The following is a 13,408-nucleotide window of genomic DNA, read 5'->3' as shown; positions in this document are numbered from 1 at the left end:
TAGCAGGGGTTTCCCTTAACTTCACCCGTCGGGCGAGTCAACCAAAATTCTCGATCGCCTGCAGGTTAGTGAAATCGCCTGCAGGTCTAGTGAAATTACATAAGTGTATTCAGGTCTGCAGTTTAATGGTACATACATTTAATACCGTGTCATTTACTTTTACTTAACTGTATAGCTTAAATTAATTAGTTTTGATTTTTCTTTTTAGTTCTGCACTCTGTTGGTACTCATCATTGGCATTGAGATTGCTGGAGTGGTATGTGGCATCATCTACAAGGACGAGGTAAATAAAGAGACCTGTATACCTGCATGAGATTAAGGTTGTTGCATGGGTGAAGGAAGAGAAGGAGTTCGAATGGCCCACCAGGGTATTCACGAACCCTTGTGTATACATGCTTTGATCACTTGTCTCTTGCCGTGCTACTATCACACAGCGAGAAACGAGCTCTAAAATATTACACTGGAGTTAGGCCTACTAAATTCAAGCACACCAACAGCTATAAATATACATGAGCAGTAGCTGTGTTTAGGGTGTTTACGTGCGCAATTTTTTCCATGTAATTCTACAAGATGAGCTGAATCTTTTGAAGGCTTGAACGTTGTAATCAGAATTTTCTGTGGCAAGAAAAGGGGATATTTGTCTCTATTAATGAAGGAAATATTATGAGAAATATGGGTTTATATTTGTGTGATTTTAGGGGCTTTCACCGATCTTTCCCGAAAGCTCAATTAGGGGATTGTGTGAGATGTCCGTTTGTACATTCAGTTTGGTGGAGCGATGTGGAGCATTGTGATTATAAGGCAATTTAAAATTTATATTTTGTCAGAAATGCTTCAAACAAACAAATAAATAAAAGATAACAAGTCTGTCTGTCCAACCAGTAAACCGGAGCAAATATTTCATTGAATATAGCAACACCCATGTGTGGGACAGTAGTCGTTTGATCAAAACCATACAGATAGTATCTTCATACTTAAAATATAGTCAGCGCTGTTTCATAACTTAATTTGCCCCACATTCCTGCAGCATTTTCTGTCACCTTAATGTTGTAGTTACCCTTAAATGTTAATGAAATGAAATATTTGTACTCTTGAAAGCCCCCCCCCCCCTAGCACCGTATGCATCACCCCAATTTAGCAAAATTACTTTCAAAATTTATTCGTTTGCGCTTAATCGTAATGTTTCTTTTCTATTGTAAGGTTAAATATTGACGAAGGAAATATTATGTGGGGTGTCGTGGCCGAGTGGATTAGAGCACCGAACTCACGCTCTGATGCTTCTGTTCAGCAGAGTGTGGGTTCGAATCCAGTTCGTGACACTTGTGTCCCTGAGCAAGACACTTAACTATAATTGCTTCTCTCCATCCCCAGGGGTAAATGGGTACCTGTGAGGGCAGAGATGGTTCTTGTGATTGGTTTAGCCATGTAGCGCATATAATTGTCGCACAGGCTGTATACTCCCCAGGGAGCTGAGATGATTTAAGGAATGATTTAAGGCCCAGTGACCAGGGGTAATAATGTCGGAAGCGCTTTGAGACACCCCGTGAAGAAGCGCTATATAAAAAACCTGTGTATTATTAGGTGTTCGTGCTGATGCACGAACACCTATTGTTATTGCTTTGTTTTTTTTTCTTCTCCATCTTCCTTCTTCTTCACCGTCAACTCTTATCTACAGCATAACTCAAGATTCAAGCCAAACTGAACCTTGAAACTCACCAGACAATTGAACCTCAATACGAAGACGGCACAGTTTTCATTACGTCATGATGACGTCATTAGGTGTCAAATTACAGGGTTTTTAAAGTTGAAAAGGGACCATTTTCGTTTTGCTGTATCTCAACGAATATGAAAGCTAGGATGTTCAAAGTTTTCGCATCTGATAAACCAAGACTGGGGCAACATTTAAAAAGTTAATGCCAAAATCGTACGACCTTAGCATCCGGGTCGTTACCCTGGGTCGAAGTTCACCTTCGGGTTTTTTTCGTCAAAAAAACAACTTTCGAGCTTTTCTACGGAATAACTCAAGATTGAGATTGAATGGAATGTTGAAACTCAACAGATAGTTGAACCTCAGTATCAAGACACCACATACTTAATTACGTCATTATGACGTCATCGGGAATTGAATTACGTTAGATCAAAGTTTAATATTTGTAAAAATCATAACTCAAAAACTATGATTCGGATTTTGACAATCTACACATCATCGGATAGATCATTAAAAGTTGGACAAATGCTTCACAGAACACGTAAAATATTTTTAATACTTCTAGTGCAAAACAAAATTTGAAAATTTCATAAAATCTTATCGTATTCATGTTTTTAAAACTACTGATCATTTCAACGTAATTTTTGTTTCAGATTGTAAAACAGCAATCCCGCTCAATCTTTTGCACAGAAATAACAACATTTGGACCTTTACATCAGTCGAAAAGGGACGTCAAAGCACCTGTTGACCCCATTTTGATCAACAACGCACGCTATGTACGCTATGCAGTGCAAGCACGGGAATTCCCAAAAGTGCTCTCTTTAGTCCAGCGAAAGAGGGCGCTGTAACGTTTTTAGTAACATCGAGCGCTGAGTGAATCGCGGTGAATCGCAATAGTTGAGTAATAATGAACAACGTCTCGCACCAAAACTACAAGTAGGAATACATATGCATTGATGTTATGAGATACATTATACACCTTCAGATAGTCCATCACATAATTATAAAATGTTTACAAGTCATACATCAGCTGAAAGGTTTTAATGAACTAGTCAGGATCTACACAAATGAAATCAGTTTAAACTTGGCTTCTTGTTCAAACCAGAGGTTGAAAATAATTGGTCAAAGAAAAATAATTTCACAACCACACATCTGATTTTTTATATATTTATACGTCATTGGGTAGGTATGTAACAACTTAAGAAACGATACACAACATTGACTATTAAACCTTGACCTCCAGTTAAACAGGAGATGCAGTTAATTATTTGAAAAAATATTACCCCAGAACCAGAAATTAGTTGTTTATTATCTGAACGTCGTCAGATAAGGCTTTGAAAAACATTACTAACGCTATAATTTGTGACCTGACAAAATTGTCTTCCGGTTCAAACCGGATGTTTAATATTTGAAAAAAATCATAACATCTGAACCATACATTGGATTTTTTCAATCTATGCATCATCTGAAAGGTCTTAATAGACTTATCACGTGCTATACAATATGCGACCCTGTTTGACCTTGACTTCCAGTTAAAGTTGGAAACTGATATATAATGTTTGAAAAATAAAAAAATCCTGAACCACATGATTTGATTTTTATCATCTATACGTCAAAAGAAAGAACTCAAAAGACATCACCAACGCTACCAAGTGTGACCTCATTTGACAGTACCTTCCGGTTCAAAACGGAAGTTGAAACTTTATATTTGAAAAAATCATAATTTCTAAACCAAATATTGGATTTTTACAACCCATCCATCATTTAAAAGGTCTTAATAAACTTATCACGCGCTACATAAAAAGTAACCCCTATTTGACCTTTTATCCGATGCAAACCGGAAGTTGGTGTTTAATTTGTAAACAAATCATAACTCCTTAACCAGTCATTGGATTGATGAGGTAAATGTTGTCACCAATTCATTCACTCACTCACCACGAACACCTTGTTTTTGTAGTAAACAAAAACTGTACATGTACCTCTAGTTATTATTATTATTATTATTATTACCATAAACCTGTATGCATAAATAGCCCTGACAGTTTCTCTATTTCTATTGGTTGAGAGGACATTACTTTGGGGTGTTTAAACGGATAATATAACCACAGCCAGAAGTGTTTAACATGGGCGTGACACGCGAGCTTGCACCTGTGCTTAAAAGCATTCCTATTGGTCGAGAGCAACGACTGGAACACCTGTGCCACATCACATGATACGCGCAACGCGCATGCCAAGTTTTTACCGGAGGACCTTACCATTTCATAGCTGGAGGGGTGTTTTGTTGAAAGAAATCATTGAACAATTACAATTTTTGCATTTTGTTTAACTTTTGGACCAAAAAGTTTTGATTTTTGTTTACTGAAAAGGTATATGAATGGGAATAAAAATGTGCTTGGCCGGTATTAAACACTCTGTTTAAAACTGGTTGCAGTCTGGATGCTGATAATTACCCTCGCCTCCGGCTCGGGTAATTATCGCATCCAGACTGCAACCCGTACTAAACAGAGTGTTTAAAACCATCCAAAAACATAGTAATTCCCCTATTGCCACAAACACATTATGCTCACATTACAATGAGACAACATACAGTGTCACTGGATGAAATAGCACCATAACCAATCTCACCTCTTCTTCTGCTGCATCAACATCTGCAGATATGGTGGAACATGGCTTGTCATTACTCTTTGTTGCCTCACGTTTCTTCTTAAGAAAGAAGTCAAATTTTGTCTGTTTTCTTGGCGTAGCCATTTTGTCTGGTATGAAGTAGGGGCTGACTTTATCATGTACACACCCGCATTGTCTTTCTTTCAAGCTGGGTATGGTTTGTTATGTTCATGTAATACAAAACAAAAAGAGGCGTAAGTGTGCGCTGCGGAAACCGCAAATTCCAAAAGCACCAGGCAATGTCTGACATACAGCGTGTTAGCTAGCAAGCCGTGCAGGCCGTGTTAGCACGGCCAGTTGGGCTGAAATCACGGACATAATTTTGATGCACGGCTTGGTTGAAGCCGTGCTGTCTAATAATTTCAGTGAAAATTACTGAACTTTATTATCATTGTTTGTGTTGGAAAGTTTAAAAACAGCAGTGAGTAAAATTAAATTTGGTTTTACCATTTTTCCTTCTTCTTTTTGAATTGAATCAAACTTTCAACGACGCAACCATAAAAACAAATCACTCGAAGTTGTCGCGACCACACAAAACACAATGCACAAACCACACATTACACAACGCACGTGCAATACACATCGCATGAGCAAGACTTTGTTTTAATGGTCAGTCATCGTCATTGACCGTCATCAGCAGGCACCATGAACTCCATGCACGCGTGGTATGATAGCGGCGAATTCACACGCGTTTTCGTTCAGATTATTTTAGGTACCAATCTCATCTCCACGATCCCATAAACCATCGCGCTCTGGATTTTTTCTACTATGACGTCAGTATCGGCAACTGAGTGACACGCGGTGCAGTGCAATGCACCTTATACCGCATACATTCTGCAGTTGCTTTGTAGATTGGTTCCGCAGTTCCACATGACAATGTTTTTACCTGCTAGAAATTCAAGGGCACGTCGTACGTCGTAGAGTTTGTTTGAAACATCAAAACTATTTTGGATTTCATTGTTTGCATCTCTTGGGTGTTAAAAAAAAAATACAGTTGTCAAAACGATGGTTTTTTCCGCTCGAATGTTTGAGCCTCTATTCTCTGTATTAAAACAGCATAGCTAAGCAACAATAGTTGTGACGATCGTCGTTCGTACCATCTGCATAGGTTCAACAACTGGTTCATGATATTTCTCAAGTTGGTTTTGCTGTTTTCTCCTCACTAAAACCTCCCCAAATTTATTTTTCAATGCACGCACGTTTAATTGCCCAATGGAATTACTTACTGCCACTGTCTTTTGTAACTGATTGTTAATTACCATGATCAGTCAGATAAAATTAAGCAAACAATTATGATACATGTAAATCACTTTTGGCATTTTGATTGGTTGCAAATACTTGTGTGAATCATTATTTTACATTAATTAATCTGTTTGTTTAAAATAAATACAAAAACAAGACAAAAATTGATAGAAAATTAACATTGGTAAATGATAACTCTTAATTTCTTCAATAAAGAATATTTAAAAATCACCGCTTCATTTTTTTGTTTAAAAGAAAATATGTATAAAGAGTATCACATACCCCAAAAATATTTTGTGGACAGCAAACTTGTACTGCAATATTTCAGACTAAATAGGTCCAAGCTCTATAGTACAAGTAACTGCTCTGAAATGGCCTTAGAATGCACCAGAAAACATTGTATAGAGTTTAATATTGTGAATTTGTTTTAAGTTCAAATACAAACCTTGTCAAACCATGGAGGTAGAAATACCTCCATGGTCAAACTGGCATGTGACTATAAAGTGACACAAAAACGAAGGATTGACTTGTTGTAAATTGAACTGTGCAAGTCTTTATTGAAAAACACAAATCAAGTTGACTTGGTTGTAACCTGTTTGAAATGATTCATGTGTTATTTTTTGTTTGTGTCTTCTTTGTTACAATGTTAGATCATTATTGCAAACAAGGGGCAAAAATAGTGGACGTCTTTCATCTTTACAATCTGTGTTTTAAAGCCTCTCATTTTCAAGTGAAAACTAAAAATTGAATCAAAATAGTTTACTTGTACCAGAGAAATAGGTACCAGAAATGCATCAGAAACCACCAGAGAGCACCTACAGTATGAAGCCAGAGCTTCCAGGGCCCTTACCCCGGCGAGACAGACTTCGCGCTGCGCGCTCATGTTGTGTGCTAAGTACACAATGTTTCAATTTTTTTGTAGTGATTTTAGGTTGCACTCCCACTTTTTCAGTTTGCACTCCCACTTTCCAAATTCCTGGCTAAGACACAGTGACATAGTAGACCAGCCAAACTTTAAAAAGTGCTCTAGAAAAAAAAAACACGGCATAGTTTGGTAATGGCTGGCATCCATGCTAGATGCATGGTTCATGGGCTAGAGAAGACGATTAGGTTGGATGCCCAGCTTGATTTTGAATTTTAAGGTCATTTTGGGGTCAAAAGGTCAAAAAAGGTCAAAAATCAATATTTTCAAAATTTGTGTCAAATTTAATCACATTCGATAGATCTATCCATAATATGTATTTTTAACTTTATGTTGATACTACAAACCTATGTAATTAACGTCTAAACGTCTAAACCAGTGGTATCTCTCTAACAATATCAGAGTCTGTGTCATCTTCTTCACCAAGGTTGGGTTTAGTCGGAACACATCAAATCTTACTGTTTGTTACGAAAGCTTGTAAACATCATCAACATCTCTGTCTTCTTGAGGAGTTTCATATCTGCCAGATGAACACATCCCTAATGATCAAAGTTACTGTGGTCATACATGTACATGTAGATGATTGGGACGGCAGCATTGCGGAAAAAGCTCCCAGATTGGTGATCAAGTATCTGTCTTTCCGAGTATTGTGGATCTCAATCTCCACCATCTCAATGTAATGAGACCACTGTTGGGAGTTTGGATTTCTAGAGTGCTTGTTGAATTTGTTTCTGAGCTCATGACCATTTTCACTCCTTAGAAAATCTGACAGCTGGCCTACTGTGCTTTTGAGAATTCTGCTGTGTGATTGCCGCCCCTCTAATTGAACTGCTTAACCACACTTTGGGCAAGGTTATCAACTTCCACATATTCTTGTTTAAACAATTTTAACCAACCAAGATTCAAGCACTGACCGTTTATGTGCCACAGAGCCTCGCAGGAAGTAGGCTTTGCCTTGAAGCATGGGCTCAGTCATAAATTATTGGCTTCATTAACACCTGCCTCTGTCAACAATCCTTCAGAAAGTTGAAGCAGACGTAGTCCTCCCTTGAAAATTTTTTAAATCTCAAACTTTGGACTTGCCCGTTAAAGTTCATTTCTTCCTCATGTGTATAGTGGTCGGGCAACTGTGGTGGTGGTATGTTTCTGACCTGTGTTATGTCCACAAACTGATTGATCAAAGTGATGAGAGTGTCATTGCGGTCTGCTAGTGCCTGAAGAGTTGTGAGCATTCTTTCATCAAAGAAACTTGGCATAAAAGTATGTCAGGCTGTATTGGTTTTGGTGTGCCTGGTTATATGTAGCTCTGGAGTTAGCTTTGAATAATGGCACTCCAGATAAGAAAGTATACAATGTATCACTGCACAATACCCCATATACCCCCATCGTAGCTACAATACAATGTATAGGCCTAACTAGGATAAAAAAATCATTTTACTGCAAAAAAGAATGTTCAACTTTGTTAATTCACTAATAAAAGTTGAGTACATGTATTTAACTGCGTACATGTACTTGGGAAGATTGGGAGCAAAAATAACTTTGATATCAGACATGCAGTTTTTGAGCACGTCAAACTATACAACTACTATATCAAACTAATTGCATGAATCAGCATACGCATTTCTTGTTTCAATTTACCAATGCGGAAGGTGTAATATGATTTTTTTTAAAACTAAAAACTGCCTTGGTATAGGCAGTTTTTTAATAACTGTTATTATGCAGTGCTGGGATCTATAGGGTGTGCAAACAAACATTTGGTATGCTCAGGATATGCACTTTAGGAGAAAATCGCACCTTTAGATTTAATTTTCCTACAAATTTGTTTACAAAACAAAATATTAACTCTTAATTTCACAGACTTGGAATGTCATTATGATGATAAAAATACGTTTTATGGATAGATCTGCCGACTGGGGTAAAATTTGGGGAAAAAATAAAAATGTTATGAGGGGCCGTTTATGACTAAATGAGCCAAACCATATATAAAAGAGCAAAACCATATATAAAGGAGCAAAACCATATATATAGGAGCAAAACCATATATATGAAAGCAAAACCATATGTATAAGAGCAAAACCACATATATAAGAGCAAAACCATATATATAAGAGCAAAACCATAGGAGCAAAACCATATATATAGGAGCAAACCCATATATATAAGAGCAAACGCATATATATATAAGAGCAAACAATTTATATAAAAGACCACCGAAAATATATATAAAGATCAACGTCAAATATGTAATAGATGCAAAAATAAATATAAAGGATCGAAAACTCAAATATAAAAGACAAACACAAATATATTTAACAGCGCCCTCTATATTGGACGTAGTTTCATATATATAAGACATGTGCACCCATATATATATAAGACATAAAAGTCTCATACAAAGGACGTCAACAGCCGTCAAAGGTTAAAATCGGGAACGAAAATCACCGAGCCGTAAATTCAGCCTTGGTCTGGCACTTGGTAGCGCACGTTTCGCTGGGAAAGGGAGAGAGTGACCGACACGTCGCGACGGCGTGACTTTAGTTGTAATTAACTTGTTTAATGTAATTGAATGAGATTTTTGATTTATTTTGCACGGCATACTAGCTTCTGAATATTCAATAAAATACCTGTTGATCCTGGCCCTTACATTATATAGGGTTGTTTTGTAATTTCGTGCCCTCACTGTTTTTCTTGCTTTGTAACTTTTGTATCGTAGGAGGTCCTGTTTTCAAGGTGTCCCTAAAATCGTGGCAAATTTTTTCCTCTCTGTGCGCGATGTAAACAGTCCCTAGATAAAAAAAATGTGGTTTTATTTGCCAAGCAAAGAGTCTCCTCTCCCTTGACCAAAACTTAGAAACATGTAAGGCTCCACTGGTTATTTGCCTTTGTAAATGCAAAAAGTTTGGTATTTTAGGCATTTCTACAAGGTACAAAAATATGTCATAATGTTGAGGCCAAATAAAAATATTTGCCCACCCAAAAAGTATTTAATCAAACACTATTTCAATTTACAATTCATGATGATCAAATCATGTGACTGAATATTTTGCTGTGCATTCTGAAGAAAAAAAAAATACAGAGGCTTAAAGAAGCCATGTGCCTTATATCATTTTCTAATATTTTTGGAGATTTTTATTTTTTAACCCTCATATCAATATTATTATTAATATTAAAATTTAAACATCAGCTTGTTGATTCAATTATCACTGTTTATTTATACGCTTTATCATAACAAAATTTTAAAAAGGGAAAAAAAACTAAATAAAAATCAGATTTGAAAGCCAATGATTATTCACATTTTTTATTAAATTTGTTATTTTTGTTATTTTTTGCAAATTACCATGGTAATTTTTTTATTTCATTAAAAATATTTTGAATAAAACGAAGACAACTGCTGGCTATAGAGTCATACACAGAGTCTCAAAGGACACTTGTAATCACTTCCGTTTTTTCCTTCCATGTATGGGTTCACCGGGAAACCATACTTTCTTGTTTGCCGTGAAAACAGGAAAAACTCAAAACAAATGGGGCCAGTTGAAGTCATCGAAGATCGGTGTGTAGTGTAACATTTCAATGTCCATCAAGTTTTAATATAATGTTTGCATACCGATCAGATCGGATCGGCAGCCCATTTCCAGCTAGCCCGAGTGCTAGCGTCGGTCAGTCACGCCGTCACGACGCATCGGTCACTCTCTCCCTTTCCCAGCGAAACGCGCAATGATTACCAAGTGCAAGACCAAGGGTGAATTTCATTACAGCTCGATGATTTTCGTTCCCGATTTTAACCTTTGACGGCTGTCGACGTCCTTTGTATGAGACTTTTATGTCTTATATATGGGTGCACATGTCTACGTCCAATATAGAGGGCGCTGTTAAATATATTTGTGTTTGTCTTTTATACTTGAGGTTTTGGTCCTTTATATATATTTTCGGTGGTCTTTTATATATTTTTTTTGATCATGATATATTTATCTTTGCTCTTAAATATATTGGTTTGCTCTTATATACATGGTTTTGCTCCTATATATATGGTTTTTCTCCTATATATGGTTTTGCTCTTATATTTATATGGGTTTGCTCTCATATACATGGTTTTGCTCCTATATATATATGGTTTTGCTCCTATTATATATGGTTTTGCTCCTATATATATGGGTTTGCTCCTATATATATGGTTTTGCTACTATATTTATGGGTTTGCTCTTATATATATGGTTTTACTCTTATAATGAATAGGGTAGATGGCCTTAGCTTTCGATCCAATCCGGACCTTCTTCAGAGGCATAAAACAAGTACAAACAAATACATATCCATTTATAGAAAAAGAGAGGGGGAAAGGGATTAAGGAAAGGATCCAGAAAGAAGCGGGAAAATAACAGCCAATCAAAGTTCCTATTTCAGAAACAATATTGGTGGCTATGAACCAACAGGAGTGGAGTGGCGAGGACAAAGGATGTTTAGAATGAAAGGAAGGGTTACTGGACCATAAAAGTGGTAAAAGTATTGTTCGACAACAATGCAGGGAGACATGAAAGGGTAGGATTAGAGAGCAAGTTGCATCATGATGCAACTAACAATGGTCAATTAATAAGAATAGCAAGATCAAAGGTATGATGATTTTTAAAAATAGGTATGAGGGACCTGTGGAAAAAGGGGGGGGGGGGTTACTTACATCAGATAGTTACAGTGATGAATTTATAAAAACAACTTTAAACTAGGTTAATTTATACTTTATGTACAGAATATATACAACATATAAGTTCTTAGGCAGAAGTGAAGTGGAGGGTAATGAGAAGTTATTTATCACCAGTGTTTATGTTAAGTCCAAAGGGTTTGACTGTCTTGAGTTGGTGAATCCAGTGTGATTCTCTATTCTTGCGGTGTGTGTCATCACCATTGCAAGCTTCAATCACCAGAAGTTCAACATCAATGACACTATGATTGGGGCTGTTGAAGTGGATAGAGACTGGGTACGGTTTCTTAGTCTTTATGGAAGAGACATGATTCGCAAAGCGAAGACTAAGTTTGGTCTTAGTCTCTCCCACATATTGTAGCCCACATCTCTTACATGATATGACATAGACTACATTAGACGTGCTACATTCAGAGTCGGTCTTGATGTTGTATGAAGAGCCAGTGGTATGACTCTTCACCTTAAGTGAGGGCTTAATGTGCAGACACGTTTTGCATTTGGAACGGGTACATTTGTGACAGCCCAGTATATCTGTCGGGGGTTGTGTTTGGACTGTACCTGGGGGAAGTTTGGCCCTGACTAGTATGTCACCAAGGTTCTTAGGGCGGCGGAATGCAACCATGGGAACCTCAGTGATTGCTGAGTGTAACCTGCTGGAGGAGTGAAGTATAGGCATGTTATTATTGAGAATTGAGGGAAGTTTGGGTAGTTTGGGGTGGAAAGTGGTGACCAAAGCAACTCTATTGGTAGGAGCTTTTTTAGCTCCCGTGTTAGTCAACAGAGTATGACGAGGTACGTTGAGAGCCCTGTTGATAGCAAGTTGGACCCTACGTTCGCTGTGTCCCCTAGATACAAGGTGTTTCCTTAGCTCTGATGAGCGCCTCTTGTACAGGGTATCTGTGGAACAGATACGCCTGATACGTAAGGCCTGACTGTAAGCAATTGCCTTCTTACAGTGACTAGGGTGACAGCTATTGGAGAGAAGGTACTGGTGGGTGTCGGTGGGTTTACTGTAAACATCTGTGACAAGGCCATTAGGAGACTTGGTTATTGTCACATCTAGAAAGTTCACACTGGTGAGAGATTGTTCGGTAGTGAACTTTATGGTGGGGTGAAATGAGTTGATATGGTCAATAAACTCATCCAAGCTGTCTTGGTCACCACACCAGATGGAGAAAATATCATCAATAAATCTCCACCAAACTAGTGGTCGGTTGGGGGCGGAGGACAGGAGTCTGTCCTCCAACTGAGACATGAATAGGTTAGCATATGAGGGTGCCATTTTGGTACCCATGGCAGTACCCTGTACCTGTAGAAAATGCCTGTCAGAAAATGTGAAATTATTCTTCATTAGAATGTGGCTCATGAGTTCCTTAATTTGACTCTCTGAGGGGCGGGACTGATTACTAGCATTGAGGGCAGAGACACATGCACTCATGCCTTCATGATGGGGTATGTTAGTATACAGTGATGAAACATCAAAAGTAACCAAAATAGCAGAGTCAGGTATTTGGTGCTTGACCTCATCTAGTTTGTGGAGAAAGTCTTTGGTATCCTTGATGAAGGAAGGAATACGGCAGACTAAGGGTTTGAGGAAGCTATCGACAAACTCAGAAATGCGCTCTGTGGGGCTACCATTCCCAGATACAATAGGTCTCCCCGGGTTATTGGGCTTGTGTATCTTAGGTAGAAGGTAGAACCTTGCTGTACGGGGGTCATGTGGGAGGAGATAGTTAAATGTATCTTTCTCAATATCATTGGCATTATAAATCTTAACCAGGGTGTCGCTGATATCTTGGGAGAAAGATTCAGTGGGATCAGAAGCACATTCAATGTAATGATCAGTGTTACTGAGCTGTCTAAGGCCCTCAGCAATGTAGTCATGTGTGTTCATGACTACAACTGCGGACCCCTTGTCAGCCCGTTTAATCACTATGTCTGGTGATTGGCGGAGTTGTGTAAGGGCGTGACGCTCAACTTGGGGGAGGTTGTTGGGAGTAGGGGTACTGGGGGCCTTAAGAACCTCGGAGTTAACCGAATTGATGTATGTCTCTAGAGACACATCTCGGTTCTTAGGAGGTACCCAAGTACTCTTTTCCCTGAAGCGGTTGCGGGGAATAGGTTGGGTCTCCACAGATGACTCGTCATCCATGGAGGGCTCTACATGAAAGTATTCACGTAG

The 13,408-nt window shown here is 38.0% G+C and overlaps 1 protein-coding gene across 1 annotated transcript in view; it reads left to right on the top strand.

Annotated features, from left to right (window-relative positions):
• The window catches only part of LOC117295717 (tetraspanin-36-like), a 50,569-nt gene that overhangs the window by 17,313 nt on the left and 19,848 nt on the right, over positions 1-13,408 (top strand). The window contains exon 3 of the mRNA XM_033778433.1: positions 209-283. Within this exon, the coding sequence (XP_033634324.1) occupies positions 209-283 (75 nt within the window). The remainder of the gene's footprint in view (positions 1-208; positions 284-13,408) is intronic.

The sequence above is a fragment of the Asterias rubens genome, chromosome 10 (assembly GCF_902459465.1).
Source record: "Asterias rubens chromosome 10, eAstRub1.3, whole genome shotgun sequence".
Taxonomy (NCBI): domain Eukaryota; kingdom Metazoa; phylum Echinodermata; class Asteroidea; order Forcipulatida; family Asteriidae; genus Asterias; species Asterias rubens.
This window is presented reverse-complemented; position numbering and strand designations above follow the sequence as displayed.